Source organism: Gordionus sp. m RMFG-2023, chromosome 3 (genome assembly GCF_954871325.1).
Source record: "Gordionus sp. m RMFG-2023 chromosome 3, tfGorSpeb1-WG-v2, whole genome shotgun sequence".
Lineage (NCBI taxonomy): Eukaryota > Metazoa > Nematomorpha > Gordioida > Chordodea > Parachordodidae > Gordionus > Gordionus sp. m RMFG-2023.
The window spans coordinates 42,246,883-42,265,504 of record NC_088777.1 but is presented as its reverse complement, the minus strand read 5'-3'; the positions used below and the strand labels follow the sequence as shown (position 1 = coordinate 42,265,504).

The 18,622-nt window shown below is 26.4% G+C and overlaps 2 protein-coding genes across 5 annotated transcripts; one reads left to right on the top strand and one right to left on the bottom strand.

The window, feature by feature from the left end:
* Positions 1-1,629: 1,629 nt before the first annotated feature.
* On the top strand, positions 1,630-5,804 carry LOC135925929 (keratin-associated protein 5-4-like). 4 transcript variants are annotated; one of them, XM_065461519.1, is made up of 7 exons: positions 1,851-1,972; positions 2,294-2,395; positions 3,262-3,392; positions 4,129-4,168; positions 4,239-4,285; positions 4,532-4,595; positions 5,448-5,804. In XM_065461519.1, exons 2-7 carry the CDS (start codon positions 2,371-2,373, stop codon positions 5,513-5,515), a joined length of 375 nt encoding a protein of 124 aa, XP_065317591.1. In that variant the 5' UTR covers positions 1,851-1,972; positions 2,294-2,370; the 3' UTR covers positions 5,516-5,804. The 4 variants fall into 4 exon arrangements, with proteins under 4 accessions (XP_065317594.1, XP_065317593.1, XP_065317591.1 ...); XM_065461522.1 differs by lacking the exons at positions 1,851-1,972; positions 2,294-2,395 and adding an exon at positions 1,630-1,684; XM_065461521.1 differs by lacking the exon at positions 2,294-2,395 and having other exon boundaries at positions 1,819-1,972.
* A 1,990-nt stretch (positions 5,805-7,794) lies between these two features.
* LOC135925785 (aspartate aminotransferase, cytoplasmic-like) lies at positions 7,795-16,889 on the bottom strand. The gene is made up of 9 exons (XM_065461258.1): positions 16,760-16,889; positions 16,531-16,721; positions 14,673-14,781; positions 14,476-14,588; positions 13,324-13,434; positions 12,864-13,014; positions 12,183-12,348; positions 9,831-9,973; positions 7,795-8,711 (listed from the first exon to the last, which is right to left on the bottom strand). Exons 1-9 carry the CDS (start codon positions 16,866-16,868, stop codon positions 8,557-8,559), a joined length of 1,248 nt encoding a protein of 415 aa, XP_065317330.1. The 5' UTR covers positions 16,869-16,889; the 3' UTR covers positions 7,795-8,556.
* Positions 16,890-18,622: the final 1,733 nt, after the last annotated feature.

The window sequence follows — 18,622 nt, the reverse complement described above, 5'->3', positions numbered from 1 at the left end:
TTTCTGATGCATATTTAATTTACATCAGGGACTTTGAGTGAACCAAACCCGGAATAAACCTTTATAATTTTTTGAACCGTAACATTACCTTTATACCCAATTACTAAAAGGAGCTCACCGAATTATAATTTTTCTGAACGGTTGAAAACCAATTCTTTCTCTAAACATAAATTGAAATTTAGGACCATATATTTGATAGGTAACATTTTCTTAAGGGAGTTACTATTATTTTTTTAAATCTGTTAATTTTTATCAATTTTACAACTGATTTAATATCCTTTCGCATTCAATTTATTTTATCAAAGATCATCTGAAAAAGGCATAGCAATATATTTAATATCTTAAAGAGTAAGTTGAAAAAATTAATGGCCTAACTTCTGAGTAGTAATGGCCCGATTAAGATTTTGGCCAAAATAATATTATATAAGCCTGGTTGTTCATAGATGGCAGAAATGTTTGGCTCTATTTGCCAAATATCGGGGCTTACATAATATTATTTTGGCTAAAATCTTAATCGGGTCATTTTTAAAAATCAATCCAAATTGGGTCGTTTAACAACATTGCTTCTGAGAATCTAGATTAAATAAGTTCAGATTATTAAATTTAAAATATTGTTGCTGACTTGGAGCACAGATAACATTAGAATGTTTAGTTTAATGATTGATCATGATAAGATTAGATTCCGAAAGGCATCTCCCTGAAGGCCTACCGATAGGCGAAAAAAATTTGAATATCCTAAGTTATTTTAGTTAGCTTTTCGCAATCCATAAACGTTCGTTATTTGTATCCTCAGAGCTACCAATATAAATTGTGGACTTTTGAAACAATCCTACTCAGAGGTCCTGATAATATTTTTGCCAACAAATCTTAAATATTTATTATATCTTGTTATATATTATATATATTCTGAATAAAATGGATTTACAAGTTAGCATGTCTTTTTATAATTTTATTAATTAAAAAATTTGATACATTAAATATTATCAAATATTTATTATTTATTGTTATATATTATATATATTCTGAATAAAATATTTACAAGTTAACATGTCTTTTTATAGTTTTATTAATTAAAAAATTTGATACATTAAATATTATCAAAATTAAAAAACCTTCATAGAGGGTACAAAATATCTTTCCATTCACGCATATATATTGAAAATCCCCTACCAGGCGCTGTATAACCTAAATTTTACATATTACCTTTAATTCTCAAACCAGAAAAGATTTTTTTTAAGACTTTGCTCTTAAACAAATCGAAAATATGTAATTACAATTCAAAGTCTTAGTTGTGGTTTAAAGCTAAAGATATTAAAGGAAATGTTTTATTGGAATACCCATAAGTAGTTTTCCCAACTGTGAGGTATTCGTGGAAAAGTTTTCTGAAAGCTTATCGGGATAAGTTTATTTTCTTCCAAAAAAAATTTCTTTCCCCAAAAATTAATTTCACTTCTCTTTGTTTTTAAATTATAAAATTATTAAAAACTTTTTTTTATGGGCATGTGTCAAGCAAAACCTTAAGCTTTTCCCAAAAATATAATCCTCAAAATCAAGATAGAAAGAAATACTCTTTTCTATCAATCTATCTATCTATCTATCTATCTATCTTCATTCATTCATTCATTCATTCATTCATTCATTCATTCATTCATTCATTCATTCATTCATTCTTTTTATCGTAAAGGTCCAAACAATTTTTAATACCATAATTTTAATAATATAATTATGCTTGTTTTTTGGGAACTTGTATCTCGTATAAAGTAATCTCTCTTTATATAATGACCGTTTTTATATATTTTTTAATTATCATAACATTCTTAAAAAAGAATTAAAATAAGATAATAATAAATTATTATTAGCCTACATTGCTTTTTATTATTTACAAGGCTTAAAATATATCCTTTTTTATCAAAATATTTTCATTTAAATTTTTATTTCTCTTATTCCTAGTAATCTCTACGAAAGGAACTATGTAAGAATTATAATCTTAAAAAATATTAATCTTATTTCCTATTTTTTTTCTACATGGCAACAACCATCTTAAAAGTGGTTATTTCTTTTTACTTCAGTAAATTTTATAGAGCATAACTAAGTTACTATGGCATCTGGTTGGAACTTTAATCCTAATGTTATCATTTAAGTGTTATTATTGTGAATATCATCATTGGAATTACCAATTGGTAAACGGTTATCAGAGTAAGGATTGGTGATATTAATATCTAACATATCCTATGTTAGATTTTCTCTGATTCGTCTTGAACTCAAATTCAAACTTTCCTGTTTTACATCTTAGAGCAGTCATAATTTCCCTTATCTCTCGATTCGATTTTCAAAAAAAGGCGCTTTTTAAATAGCATTACAACCGATGTGATGAGCTTATGGAAGAATAAAACATGTATAAATTATTAGATTTCTAATATTATTATATTATATATATTTAAATTTTGTTATTATTATAATTAAAATTATACATAATAAGGATTAAAAATATATGAAATATTTTTTATGCCTCTGCTTGCCTGCAGGATTTAAATAACAGTGTCACTGTCTAGTAAGCATAAAAATGTCAGTGACCGGCCAGGTATATAGCTCTGGGAATACGCTTTAAAAATAAATATTGTGTGCAAGTAATAATAAAATAAACACATTAAATTAAAAATATAAGAATTTGTTTTTAAAGGGTAAATTTGAAAAAAATTTGCACTTACTTATTATTTTTGAAAGATAAAAAATTCAAATAAATAATGTACTTAAAACTATGGAAAATAAATATTAAATTTTGGTATAATATTCCCTTTATTATTATTTTATATAAATATTTTTATGAAAGATCTTACAGACACTAGAGTATCGGGTCAATACTTGGCACAGATACTTATATGAAAAACATACTAATTTCATCAAATTCTATTTAAATACATCATTTTTATTATTATAAAAAATAATAAAATTTTTATCTCAACGCCGAACATTATCATTTAAAAGTATGCAAGGCACTGTAGTGAGAAAAAAAAAGAAGCATTTTTAGGATAGATTATGAAAAATATTTGGTATAATATCGAAAATTTATTCAACTTGCTACCGGCAAAAAAAAAGTAGCAGTCAATACCGACGCCATTGTGCGTGTTCTGGTATTATTGTATATTAGATAAAAAGAAGTCATTTTTTTCCAACTTTTTTTAGTAATAGTTAACAAAAAAATTCCGATGAGAATCTAGGTCCTTCAGCTCTGAAAATAATTTTAAAAATATATAAATGAAGCTCAAATAATGCAATCTCATCAAGGCGCTAGTGGTACTGGTCAAACATGTCATGAAGGAAAATGTCGCCACAGTGAAAAGGGTGCGAATTGCCCATGCCTAAAATGTGAATGCCCTAAGAATTGTTGCAAGGTTAGAAATTTTCAGTTCGTAAATAACAAGAAATTAAAATATTCTGAGAAGATTTCCTTTAAATATCAGAACTATTTTCTTCTTTATTTAAACAAAGACAGAGTAACTTATTTTAACGTTTGGATAAATTAGTGTTGTTAAACGGCACTAATGGTCGATTTTTAAAAACGGCTCGATTAAGATTTTAATCTACCAAACTGAACTTAACCCCAAATTTTTTTAGCCCTTTTAAATTTATTGCATTGAATCGGTCCAAACCGAGCCCAGTTAACAATTTTAGCGGATTCGTAACACTCGCTTGAATCTAACGTGAAGATGAGGCTTGTCAACCCGCTCACATTTTTAACCAGGTTCGGGTCAGCATTTCTTTTTAATACGAAGAATTTTTTGATACCGATACGTTTATAAAGACTACGATATTTATAAATTGACAAAAAACTGATAATATATCGAGATGCTTTTACAATTCTGTATATAAAAATTAGATTGATATGACTGCGCCTGATGATCATTCTAACCCTCTTAACTAAATAAATTATTTTCAAATTTTTACTTAAGGATGGTATCAAATCTTATAGAAAAATATTATATTAAAATAATAACTCTCAAAAATGATCTATTAAACTATAGGGGCCCTGGCCCGAACTTTAATTAAAAAATATATTTTCACTTTATTTTATTTTCCTCTAAATTTATATTTTATTGTTAATAAAAAAATATATTTCTTTATTTACAGTGCTGCAAAAATGAGACAAAAGGAGAAAAGTGTCAAAAATGTAAGTTGTTTTTACATCCATTATACGTTAACATTTTATCGAATTTTCTTTAAAAAAAAATTTATTACAGGTTGCCATGATAAAGTATGTCACGGCTGCGACAAAGGATGTTGCCATGTAATATATTTTTTTAATAAATTATTAAATTCTAAAAAAAGAAGTGATATAATTATTTTTTCTTTAACATTATAAGTTGGTATAATTAAGGAACAAGTCACATAACTCTCATTATTAAATGTTTGAAATGCACATTTAAATATCAAATATTAATAAATACCTAATATGATAGGGTTCTCGATCTGAATCGGAGTTGGCTAGGAACACCATTTTAATGATCTTTATTATTTCATTTTTAAATTATAGTGTTGTAAAAAATGCTGCGACGAAAAACCTTGCCCACCTGGTCAAGAATGTTCATGTCCAGGATGTAAGATTATGATATTGAATAATATAAACATAAAAATCAGTCTGAGCTGGACAACAAAAAAATTTCGGGCATAACCAAGCTCAGAATTTTGAATATTTTTTTGTAAAGCCTTTAATAATGTAAATCTATAAATTTTACCCAAAAAATACAATAGATAGGGTGTAAAAAAAATATCTTTTTACGGGCTGGGCTTAAACGTGTCAAATTCGGGCTTCATTTTTTTATAAAAAGCGGTTCTGAAAAACAAAATTCATCTTTTTTATAAAATAAAATGATTTAAAATTTCTCTGTAAGCCGTGTTCTAGTTCGATTTATTAACAGTCGATTGCTTAGCTTCTACACTAAACAACCTAAAAAGTAATATAAAAACTGAAAAAAACGAAAATAAACAAAATATAAAATTCAAAAAAGAAAAATAACAATGCCACCAAAAACTTAAAACAAACTAAAATGGGATGCCGATGATTAATCAACCCAGGATACAAACTTAGTATTAACTTTATTTAAAATAGGGATATTATTTTTATATTAAATAAAATAGGGCCGCTTATAAAAATAAATAAGAATTAGCCCGGGACAAAAATAAAAATATCTATCAACCGAATTTTTCCCAAGTATTCCCTGGTAAAATGATAAAAAAAAATTTTTTTATAGAATTTATCTCAATGACATTCTATTTTATAAAAATGATTAAATTATGATGGCCACTAATATGGGCTAAAAATTGATGAAAATTACTATTATTATTATTATTATTCATATTTTTATTTTAAAAAAATACTAAATAAATTTATGAATATTTTCTGGCTTCAAAATAAAATAGAATTATTCCTCATTAATTTTATTTTTTAGGTGGAGTTTGTTCTAACAAAGAGAAATGCAAAGTAATTAGTTGCAAGAAAACTGAATGCAAGACTTAAATTATATTAGAAAGCTAATTATATTATCAGCTTGTTTTAACATTCGTTTTATATATAAATTTTTTTTGCTTATTCATGTTATTGGCGTTCGAAATTTATTGGAATTATTTTAATTTATTATAATTCGCCTGATTTATTATATTACGCACTGGAAGATATCGTATGATTTTTACTCCCATTAACTATAAAAAGATGAAATTTTAAAATTACTCACTTTTTTTATGTTGGCTAATAAAATTAGTCTTAATTTGATTCCAGTTTACAATAAAGTTAAATTTATTTAAGCCTATATTTAGGTTGTGTTGGTTGGTATTAATTATAGGTGTAGTTTCGGTATGTTTTCCCCTGAATTATTGTAGGTCTTTGGGTCCACTTATTTTAGGCCTTTGGCTATGCTACAATTTTATAAAAAATCAATTATGTCTACTGTGTCCATACACCTTTGGCCTAGATAACTAATACTACTTGTGATTATTGCCATGACCGTTAGAACGAGTGGCCTAAATGCTCACCCGACAGCACGATATGATGGATGATCACCATTGATTACTATGTTTAAAAGATAAATTGTTGTGACGAACGATCAAATTGTTTGGACTGAATGAGCAAAAAGCCTTAACCATAATTAAAGTGTTTGGGAGAAAATAAATTCATATATTCCAGGATATCATGAAGATTTTTCCGAGATGCTGGCTAGTGTTAAGATATTATCGAATTCTATATTGTTAGGGATAAAAATTCTAATTTTATGGAAGCCCAAGTATTTAAACACTAACTTCTCCTAAAACCTATTTTAAAAGAAAATTGAAAAAATTTTAAATCCATGAAAAATTGAATTTCCCTTTTTTTTCATAGATATATGGCATTATAAAAATAAATAGATTCAACAATTTTTCAACTCTGAAGAGATGAATATTGATATAATTAATTGATTTTTTAACTTTATTTGATACCCATGTTGAAATATTATACTAAAAAATTTCAAACCCCCTCCCACCTTACCTACTTCGAAGACGTAGAGTGATGAGAATCAATGTAATAAATTAATCTCCTTATTCGCTTTCATTTGATACCCATCTCTAGATCATGTTAAAAAATTTTAACAAATCCCCTCCGGAGAGATGAGTATCAATGCAATCAATTTGTCGTTTTATTATGATACCCATGAAAAGATATTATGAATAAATAATTTACACCTCACACAAATGACCTAGATCCGAGAGCATAGATTAATAAAACTCAACAATTCATTTGAATATTAACTTAAAATAAAATATATAACAAAAATTTCTGAGCGATTTAGTATTGAAAATTCAATAAAAAAATTATGAGAAAATTAAAAATTTTTTGCAAAAAATTCTGAACGTTTCAGCTTTTATTCTCAGAAATAATATAAATCATATTATAATATACATTTACGCATACAAAAGAATAATAAAAATGATTAAATAAATTTATAATTCTGTATGTTTTAATAATACATTTTTATAAAAAAATATGAAATATAATATTTAAGGCAATAGCTTATTTTTCAACGCTACACAAATTCTAAAAAAATATTATAATATTTAAATTTCTTACAAGTTCATAAGAGTTTAGAATAACAACGCGTAATATAAAAATTGGAATGAGTTATATTAAAAATGGGGTAGACCCATCTAACCACCCGTATTTTTCCCCACTTAAACTCTCGAGTTAATCATCGTATTGCTTGATTTTGCCTAAAATTAAATATGGGTTTATAACTACTCTTAAGATTGAATTTTAAAAAAAATTAGGTTATTTTTTATGGCTCTTTACTATATTTGATATTAAAAAAAATTGTAAAATTGTTGTTTTGCACAAATATAAACTCATTTATAAGAAGAACCTGCCATTTTATTTATTGTGTTTTGCTAATATTTAATTAATTCTTTGATTAAAAAAATAAGGCGTTTCCTTTTCTATGGAATAATATTACATTGAAAATTGTATTCATTATTATATTATTCACCATTTGTAGGATTTAGTTTTAAAATTTAAAAAAAGATATACTCGAAATTATTTAAGTATCGCCATTAGCGGCGATACACTTATATTTTCTTATAATTAAATTTGGAAATAACGTTAAAAATCATTTATATATTTTTTGCAACAAAAAATAAAAATCATATATAAAATTTATTAAATATTCTGATTATAAGATATTGTGGAAGTAAAAAATATCACAAAAAAATACACTTAAATATTTATAAAATTTCGCTATTATTAAAAACAAGCGTTATTATAATAATGGAAATTCAGACACATTTGAGCGATTAGAAAAAAAAATGAATGAATGAATTAAACAAAATGTAAAAAATTATAATTTTTTATAAAAAAAATTTGCCCTTTCTGAAATTAAGATAATATCATCTATCACATTAGTTTAAAAAATGGGTCACGCTTTGATTTATATGTAAAGGAATGTTGCCATTATCTTACAGTTTTGTAGATCAGATTAGAAAAGAGGAATTTATATTTAATTATTTAACAAAAAGAATAACAGTAATACCATTAGCTACCTACTGGAACAAGTAAAACTGAATTATCTATAGAGATAGGGCCAGAATAGAGTATCAGAATACCATTTGATTATATCTAAAGTAAAAAGAGCTAAAATGTTGATGCGACTTAGTAACAATATTACGGGCAAAAAAGTAAGTGAAAGTAGAGCCTGTTAACTTGAATGACTAGAATTTTTGACATTGAAATTTTAAAGTATTCTAGATTAAAATTATAATATTTTTTTTAAAAAAAGGGTGTATATTGCGAAATGATTATAACCTCTTTAAAGTCAAATTAAATAAATTATTATAAACATTCTTTTATCGATTAATTAATTGTTTTGTAATTGAAACGATACCAAAAAAAATTATTTGTAAATTATTTGCGTAATAAAATTTAATTATCTCCAAAAAAAATTTATAAGATTGTGTAGATAAAATACATAAGTGAAGGATTTGGAGGAATTTTATTAATCACTTTTTTTAAATTAATTAAATTTTAAAAGAAAACATTCCTTATGGATATATTTCATTTGGAATAATCTTGAGTGTCTCGCATATAGCTTTGCCAACATATTCAACATTATCTTTATTCAGACCACATAAACTAATACGACCATTATTTAGCATGTAAATATGCCATTCGTCCCTCAGATGTTGAACCTGCTTGGCTAACAGTAATGATAAATAAAATAGTTAAATTATATAAACCTGATATAGAATTTATTACTCTACAGTTATATTATAAAATATCAGTTTGAATAAAGAAAATACACCGAGGTGGGTTTGGCTTAAAAACAAATGGCATAATAGGTCCGGGTCGAAAATAATTGACTATGCAAGGCTCTAATTAACAGTTACTTTAAAAAAGTAAACAATAATTTTAAAAATAGGGTTCTACGTAAAAAATAAGAGCAGTTTTTCATCATAATTTTATATCCCAACCTGAATTTTAAAAAAATTTCCCAATTTCCAGTAGTGTAGTTAAACGATTCAATTTAGTCGATTTTAAATTAAAATTTTATCCAAAAATATATTATGCAATCCTCAAGATTCCATTAATAGATGAGATGTATAAACCTTTCTGTCATCTATGAGCAAAATCGATAGGCTTGCGTAATATTTTCCTGGATAAAATACTGAGTTAGCCGTTTTTCAAAATCAAGTCATATAACAATACTAGTTTCCAGCCTGGTTCGATTTTTTTTAGATTATCTTTTAGTCCGGTTTTTAAATTCATTTTTGAGGCTGATCCGGGCATGATTTTTAAATTTTTCTTAGTTTATAGCCTAGCCCATATTATTTTAAAATTTGATCATTATTATTTGGTAATATGTTGTAAATGAAGGGGTAATTAAATATTAGACAAAAACGGATCATAAATGACTCATCGCGTGATTTTTTTAAATTGGCTAATTGATTTAATTTTCAAATTTTGATCCTCTCCATGTTTACACATTTTTACTTGTAGGCCAGACCCAGTTTTATACCCTTTTATATATAATTCCTGGGCGATGCAAGTCTTTAATTTTTAAAAACAATATAAGTTAATAATTGACAGATTTTATATAATTTAGATTAATCGTTAAATTTTTAATTTATTGATTGTGAATATCAATAAATTTCTATTCAAATTCAGTTTCCATCATAAAAAAAAGATTAAATCTTAGATAATTTAAAATTTATTTAAGATAAAATTTATTTTTTTTAATTATAGCTGGGAATATTCTCTTATAATATTCACAATTTTTTATCCAGCAAAAAGAGGAAAAAAGTGAGAATAAAATTACGCGTTAATCCAGTAAAGCTAAACATCCCTATCTGATCTGTAATGTGATTCCAGTGACCGGGCGTATTATTCTGATCTAATGATTTCTTCAGATCACGTCTTATAGATATTATCCTCTCAGCCATCTTTTTGACGCATTCTTTCCTTTGATAATTTTTTGTCGAATTTTGGTTATGTTTCAATAATAATGAAGGCAAATAAGACAACTAAAATTTTATTCACTTAATAAAAGAAAAAACTTCTACACACTATTTTTATTAATTATATGAAAAAAAATAGATGGAAAAAATATTATTTTTGATGGATCAGTAGATCAGAGACCTTCACGGGCCTTAATTTTTTGACCAAGCCCGGCCCGGCCCATATTTAATGTTAAAAAAATTCCCAAGCCCATGATAAGTTTCAAAAAAAAATTTAAAACCCGGCCCAAGCCCATATCCAAAAATTTAATTATTTTTTTATTTAATGAAAATAACTAATATTTAAATATATTTAGGCAATCATTTTGTTTCCAATATTGAAATTTATTATTATTAAAAGAAAAAATGGCAATATTTCTTTAAATTAACAACTGTTTTAAAAATCTAAATTTAATAATTTTAGGCCCAAGCCCAGCCCATTAAAAAAAAATTTTTTTGATCCAGACCCAGCCCAGACCCGCTAGAAAATATAATGTGCCGGGTACTTGCGGGCCGTGTAATGCATTTTGTGCAGCCTTTATAGTTTTGATGATGGATCGGATGGGCTTCCCTTACATTCCCATAGCAATTCACATAAAACTTCCCTCCTCCAATTTATCTTGTTAAAGTTTCTTCTTGTTAGGAATTATATCTTCTTTGTCGTTTAATACGTTTTTCAGGTTTACCAGGGTGGGCCATTTTCCCTTCTATCTCCATTTTAGTGGGGTCCTGGGCATCGACCACATCAAACCATGTCATTATCTAGAACTTTCATTTAGCAGGTCTCTCCCTCTATATCTTGTTTCCTCCACTTCCAACCAACGGCATCTATTCAACCAATCATTCTTTCTCTTCCGTTCAACATGTCTAAACCATCTCAGTCTATATTCTCAAGACACTTATGGCTTCTATCCCAATCCTTTATCACAAGTTCCTGGCTTGTTTTCTTTCTCATAGAAATACTCCGCATACATATCTAATCATTCTTATTTCCATTCTTCCTAATTTGGCTTCATGAGTCGCATTAATTGCCCATGTCTCGCTGCCATACATCATACAACTTCTCACATAACTTAACCTTTTCCTAAATTAAGAGAGGCATTTTTATCTAATAAAATTATATCTCTAAATTTTTCAAAGCAATCATATCCTCGCTACGACTGTTATTTTAGGTCAACGCCTCCATCTACACTAAGAATATCTTCTAGATAATTGGGGGTACTTACTGTTTTCAGACTTATTCCTTTTCCAATATGAGAACCAGCCATATTACATTCTTCTTTTACAAACTTTCTACATATAAAGGAGGCGCTTGCCTTCTGCAGGCTTTCCTTTACACCACTACACCTATTGTGAACCCATTTACGATAGTAGGAATAATTGATGGAGCCTCTAACATCTTTCCCCCATACACCACATGCATGTCTCCTAGATCTTTTATAAACTTTCACCTCTAAACATCACCTACGTCTTTTCTATCTTCATTTTTAATCTATTTTATTCCATAACCCTTTTCCTCTAATTATTTTATCTTTCAATTCTCAATTCCTCAGGGTTCATTTTATAATCTTACGGGCACTCGATTAAATGCCTTCTTCAGATCTATGAATGATTACATAATAAAGTACTTTTCCCTTCTCTTGGTATCTTTCCTGCATTTGCCTCACAACATAAATAGCATTAGTAGTACCCTTCCCAGATGTAAAACTGATCTGCATATCAATCAATTTCATTTGGTCCCTTGTTCTCCTTTCTAACACTCTCTCGAAAACCTTCATTGTCTAGAGGAATACCGTTCCTTTTGTATATCAGGATTATCATACTTTTCTGCCAGTCGTCCAGATTAGTCCCTTCGAGAATAATCATTTTGCACACATTGGTGATCCACTCGATTCCCAGATCTTCAGTTGTTTGAAACGTTTCTGTCACACTCTTGTAGGGCCCGTCACTTTATCCTTCTTCATACGCTTTAAAGATTTTCTATTTCATTTTTGTCAAATCTACAGCTAGGCCTCTTCATCTTTGCACATTACACTCATTGTCCTATTCATTTTTTACATTCGATAGTCTTTCTATTTACGAATTCCACCTTACTAACAATTACAATATTTCCCTCAATGTTTTTTATACAGTTTTACACCTATTAAATTCTGTCTCTCAAATATTTAATATACCATTCTTGGTACAAGGATTGATCGTTTAAAACTTTTTCCACTATCTGAGCACCGTGGGCTGGCGGGTTAGAATAGTTGCCCCTAATTAAGATAACCATTTGAGATATCACACGCTTAGTCGTCTCTGGAGAACTGGTTAAGACAGTTAAGTTACCTATCCTTTCATCTTAGTGTTTAATTTTTTGTTTGTATATGTATATATAATCGAAATAAAAAGTGAATATTTGCATTTTTTAGAGATATAATATAAATAATTTCATATTTAGTATCGTGTAAGGATAATGATATATAACGTAGGTGGTTAACATATTAAAGCATTTTTTATTTATTATATATTAATCATGTATACTAATTTCGTCAAAGTGGTTTCACAAAAATTGGTCCTGCTAAGTATCCCCCTATGGATCTTCTAAGCCTTTTAAGCCATAGATATCATTCTAAAAAAATAATAAGGTCCCAAGTTAAATATCATTATCCAATCAACTAACGCGTTACCGATTTATGAATTTATTTTGATACTTTTCTTCTACCCCTTATATATAATGTTATTGTTTGTCAACCTACACCCCATATTTCCTCTTACCTATTCTGTTTTGGGAAAAGAGTGGAGCTCGTTGAACCATGAAATATATCACTTAACCAAATTTAAAAATAAATATCATTATTTATTTTTTTATAAACTGTATAGCCCGAAATTTTTAGCGAAAGATTGAGCGGCAAAAAATTCGATTCCTTTAGAAGCAAAAAGCCTGACAGCGTAAGCGTCTTTATCTGGATCACCCGAGGCGAATCCTTGATAAGCTATATCGAAAAGAAGGTACAATGGATGGGACTTGTTAACGAATAAAAAAAATAGGTTGTTATTAAGTTAAATATTAATTAATATTTCCGTAAAAGAAAAAAATAAAACAGGTTAAACAAAAAATTTCTATTATCCCAGATCAGCTTATAAATTAATAGTTGGGAAGCTTTTTTACATGCTATTTGACACAGTTTGAGCGGTCTCTTAAATTGTGGTAAAATATGTGTTTTAAATCTTCCAAAGCCTCTATGTGAACAATATATTTTTCATATATCGTATAAACGAGTATTTAAAAAAAAGGTTTGAGGGAATAATATATATTTTTTTAATTTTCATTACTGGATCCTGAAATAATTTAATTATGCTTCCCCATTGTTCTGGAGTAGGGTCGATACCGGTAGGGTTATGAGAACAACCATGTAATATTACAACTGAATTGGCTGGCGCTTCCTACAAAATAAAAAAAACATTAAAAAGATTGTGATATTTGATATGTACATATTTATATTCGTTTAAAAAAATGAATCATATTTTTTTTATGCTATAGATGACGTAAGTTATTTCATTTGTTTAAACATCAATATTATTCCCTATATATATTTTTTTAATAATATGAGCTGTTACTATAATAACATTTTTAATGTTTGACTTGTGGAAAAGACTTTGGGATGCAGGTTAGGCTTTTTGCTAGGCTTGCAGATCCTTAACATAAAAATATAGCATAGGTTCTTTTATAGAATATTTTTTTTATTATCAATAAATAAAAGCATTGTGGCATTTTGTATTGGAGAAATGCTCATTGCTTGCAAGCTGAGCTTAAATTATATGTTGTAGGCCAGGTACAAAGTAAAACTATAAAAATAGATAAATTTATATTGAAGCTATTGGCTTTAAGCCATAAAAAAGTTTTTTTTTAAATTAAAACATTGATTAGAAAATACCTAAATATAAAGGAAGATCTTTTTAAAAACACATAAAAAGATGTATAAGAAAACCCATGACAATAAAAAAAAAAAATTTTAAGACATACCCAGGGATAAAATGATAATAAAGATATTTTTTTAAAAAATTAATAAAGAGACAATACAATTAGTATATTTGCATGACTTGAATTGTCCTTTTAAGATTTTAAGGCTACATAGCCATTATGAAAATCATTAAAAAAATTTAGCCCAGCTTGCAGATCTTTAATACTTAAAATACTCATAAATAATTTTATTGATTGATAATAGAAAGAAACCAATCAATAAAAGAGCATATATTAGCATTTTATGTTATAGATCTGCACATCATGGTGATAAAGCCTATCCCAATGCCTTGTCCATGGGCCTGGATTGAAAATGATCTGATAGGAATTTTTAAGAATATTATAAAATTGGTATTTTATATTTTCCATAAGATTGTAATAGTAATATATAAAACAGAAATACAACGTTTTTATCCTTTTTTTTCAACCCTATTTAAATTTAAATATTCAAAAGAACTTCATACTTTTAAATCTTGCATCATTCCTTCTAAATCAAAGTTTTTTTCTTTGGCATTCCAATATCTATATTCCTTAATTTCAGCATAATGACAATTTTTCCCCATTAATTTATGATTTTCTAGAATAAAGGATTATTAATATAAATTATTTATAATTTTATGAATCTATCTATAATCTAAAAAAGGTTTTAAAAATAATTTACCCCAAGTTGGTATTGGCACATACAAAACAGATGCTCCCATTACCTCCTTGTAAAAATCTAAAGCTATTTTTAAACTGCCAGTGCCACTTATGCCCTGAACACCTTGAGCCTATGCATAAGTTTAAAAAATAAATCATTTCAAACAATTGAGAAAAAGAATTATATTATAATCTTTAGTTTTTAAATATTTCTTTAATAAAAAAAATAGCAAAATATTATCATATAATTTATATTTTATTCTGTAATGTAATGCCACATAACTGCTTTGATTCTCCTTTATTACAACTTCTAGAGTACATCCTATACTCACTCTCTAATTGTACAATAAATTTTTATATGGAATTTAATTGTTTTCCTAATCAATCAAAAATTCATTAATGTTATCATTACAATTGGCTTATTTAGCTCGATCTAAAAAGCTGTGTGCTAAAGAAAACCCACTTGAGGTTGCTAGTTAATTTACTTAAGTATTCTTTAAAGTGAAGTATATTCCTTTTAAAAACAAGTCTGAATTGAATTTTGGCTAAAAATCAACTTTAACAGTTAAAAATACTGACAATTACCACCAGACTAGGATTTTATAATATTTATCTCTATTAATTTACTTTCCATCACTTTTTAAAATTTATATGCTATAACATTTTTCTAGATTTTTAGCCCAACACTAATTTTTTCTTCTTAATTACTTTTGAAAAAAATTCATATACCAGTCATTATTACTAAGGATGTAAAAAAAAATATTGTTTTAACCCTTTCGCGCCCAGAATATTTCCCATGAACAAAAAATACTTGTACTTTGATATAATAAACTAATGATTTTGATATTTTGATATAATAAAATAATGATTTTGGCAGGTTAATGATAAAATACGAAATAATAAATATTGTTTTATAAATTAATATCTCTAAGAACCATTAGTTTCTTTAGATATTAAAATTAATTGATTAAAAATTTTGATGACAAATAATCTCACTGGACGCAAAAGGGTTAATAAAATTTTCAAAAACTAAATACAAAAATTGATTTTATTATTAAAAAAATAACACAATCTAACAAAACTAGAGTTAGTTATCAAATAAATTCAAAAATGGGAATAAAACATTTTTTGGCCCAAACTGGAGTTGAACAGGAATGCAGAAATGTATTTGTTTTAGGTTCCTGGTTAAAATAAATTCTCTCATAAAAAAAATTAGATTATACCTAATAAAGCAAAGATTAGTATAAAAAAAATTTTTTAATTCTTCTTTATTAAATATATCTATTAAAACTACCTTAACTTCCTGGAATTTTGGAAAACAAAAGGGACCTTAAATGAAAAGACACCCCCCCCATATAGCAATGATAATCCTTTCAGATTTACAGAGGCTGAGAAAAATAAATCCCAACAATATTGAAACTTTGTGGTTTCATTCAACAACCTGCTACTCATTTAAAAAAAAGGTAAAATCCCTTTTCAAAACAACAATTTAGGTCCTTTTCCATCAAACAAAAAATAATTAAAATCATATACTTAAAATTAAAAATATTTAAAGTCTCATTTTTTAAATTGATATTTAATTGCTTTTTTTGCCTCTGATGCATTTATATTTAATAATCATATAATTTTATTTTATAAATTTTGAATCAATAAAAACTTAATATTCATTATTAATTCAAAAATATTTCAGAAATTCAATCAAATACAATACAAGCCTAAAATTATTGAAAATTCAGTGTCAGGCTAAAAAAATAATAATCAAAAACAGGCCTAAAACTTTTTCCAAAAATAATGAGCCAGACCTAAAAATTATTTATTTTTTAAACACAGACCAGGTCAATCCTAAAATTATAACCTCTGCACATCTCTGGTTAAAATACCTTTTTATTCAATATGTTTTCATCATTTTTCCCAAGTAAAAGAGTTGTGGCTGCATGACAAAAACTTTCAAGGCCTTTGATAGGCAGATATTCATGATTTATAATTTCTTCGTTAATTTCCTTGGCTAAAATTTCCTCTGCTTTTTTTACCACAGGTAAAATCCAGGGTTTGCAGGAATCAGTTCTAAAAGCTAATAAATACTGATTTTTAAAATTCTTTATATTTTACCTCCTACACTTAAATTAACTTTTTGAGGATTTTTATCTTCATGATAAGCTGTATTTACATGGAAAACTTCAATCAAAGGTGCTGGTTGTACTTTTAAAAATTGCGACATGTGAGTGAACTAGGATTGAAGATTAAGAGTAATAAGAAATGCCCGGTTATAGCATAGAATATTATTTCCAAAAAATTACTCCAGTTCTATGATGGATTCTAATGTATTTGTATAGAATCCTCTTTTATATATTATTACCAAGATATATTTAGACAGAATTTTCTTATATATTTTGTTGGGATAAATCATAATTTTCTTTTATTTTATTTTTTATATACATTTTATTATCACTGTATTAACCAAAAACAATCCTTTTTATATCTTTTTTTAACAATAAATAAATAACCAATTATCTGAAATACAAATTGATATTTAAAAAAATGTAACGTTAAAATAAAAATGTTAATATAAAATTTTTACCAAAAGGTATAATCTCTAATATTTAACAGATTCAATATATTTCTCTGAATTATCTATTTAATTTCTTTGAAAGACTCTTTATTTATATAATTACATTAAAAGGATTTAAATTTATTTGTTAAGTATTTCCAATTTACAAAATTTACTTATTTAACATTGGATATGGTGATGGTGAGCTGGAAAAATCAAATTAATTTTTTTACCCTAAGATTTATAGATTATATTGTTTAAACAATTTTATTTAATGGCTAGATCTCTTTTTTCTTTAAAGATTTTTGTATAAACCATGCCTAAAAGTGGTCACAGACATTTTGTATTATTTTTTAGTTGTCAAACTATATTAACTTAACATAAACATTCTACATTATTAGTTTTAACACTCTTGTCAAAAACGATAAAGTAATTTGAAAATCACAGCTACTAAAAAAATTGTTTTAAAAACATAAAAATATCAATTAAGAGAAGATTCAATAAAATAACTTTAAAGCACGAAAATAATTGCATAAATATATGAAAACTACAGGGTTGCATGTTTTATTTGGTGATATAATAAAAACAAAAACTATTAAGTGGTATAAATTAATTATGAAGTTTTTAAATAACATAAATACCTCATTTATGTATTAAGATAAAAAATAGTTTAAGTGAATATTTTTTCAAATTTTTACAATAATTTTTATTTAAAAAAGTAACATAAGAATTTACCTATGAAATGTTTCTAGAATATCGTAAGTAATTGGAAAATTAATTATTTGGAAGTATAAGTGGTAATACTGTATTGTGTAAATCAGCAACAAAAAATAATACTATGTATTTAATGATCTTTATTTCAGATTCTATGAACCTTCTCAATATTTATCATAAAGACTTACATAAAGAATTTAAACTTAAAATTAGCCACCACCCACCTTTAAAGTAATTAACTTATATTGCAGATAAATGTAAATGCCATTCTTTTTTTTCTATAGAAAGGCGCTCAGAAGAACGAAATATAAAAATTATAAACCAAAGAATATTTTATTTTGTATATATTATAATAATCTATAATTGGCCCTCCTATAAACTCTGGAAAAGTTTCTTGCCTTAATTTGTTAACCGAGGCTATTGACGTATCAATATGTTTGGCAATGTCCTTTATTTTCATTCTTTCCATTTCCGGCTGGGACAACAATTTGATTACTATGTCAATTTTCCCTTTATTCCAACAATTATATTTTCTTTTTGGGTTTTGAATTACCAGTGAGTTTATAGGGTTTATTATAGTAGAATTGGCACTTATAGCAGATTGCGAAAATGATGTGGAAAAGGAATGATTAGATAAAAAGGAATTATTATTATAGTATAAAGAAGAATTTCTAAAACTATTATTGGTATTATTGGATAAAATATTATTA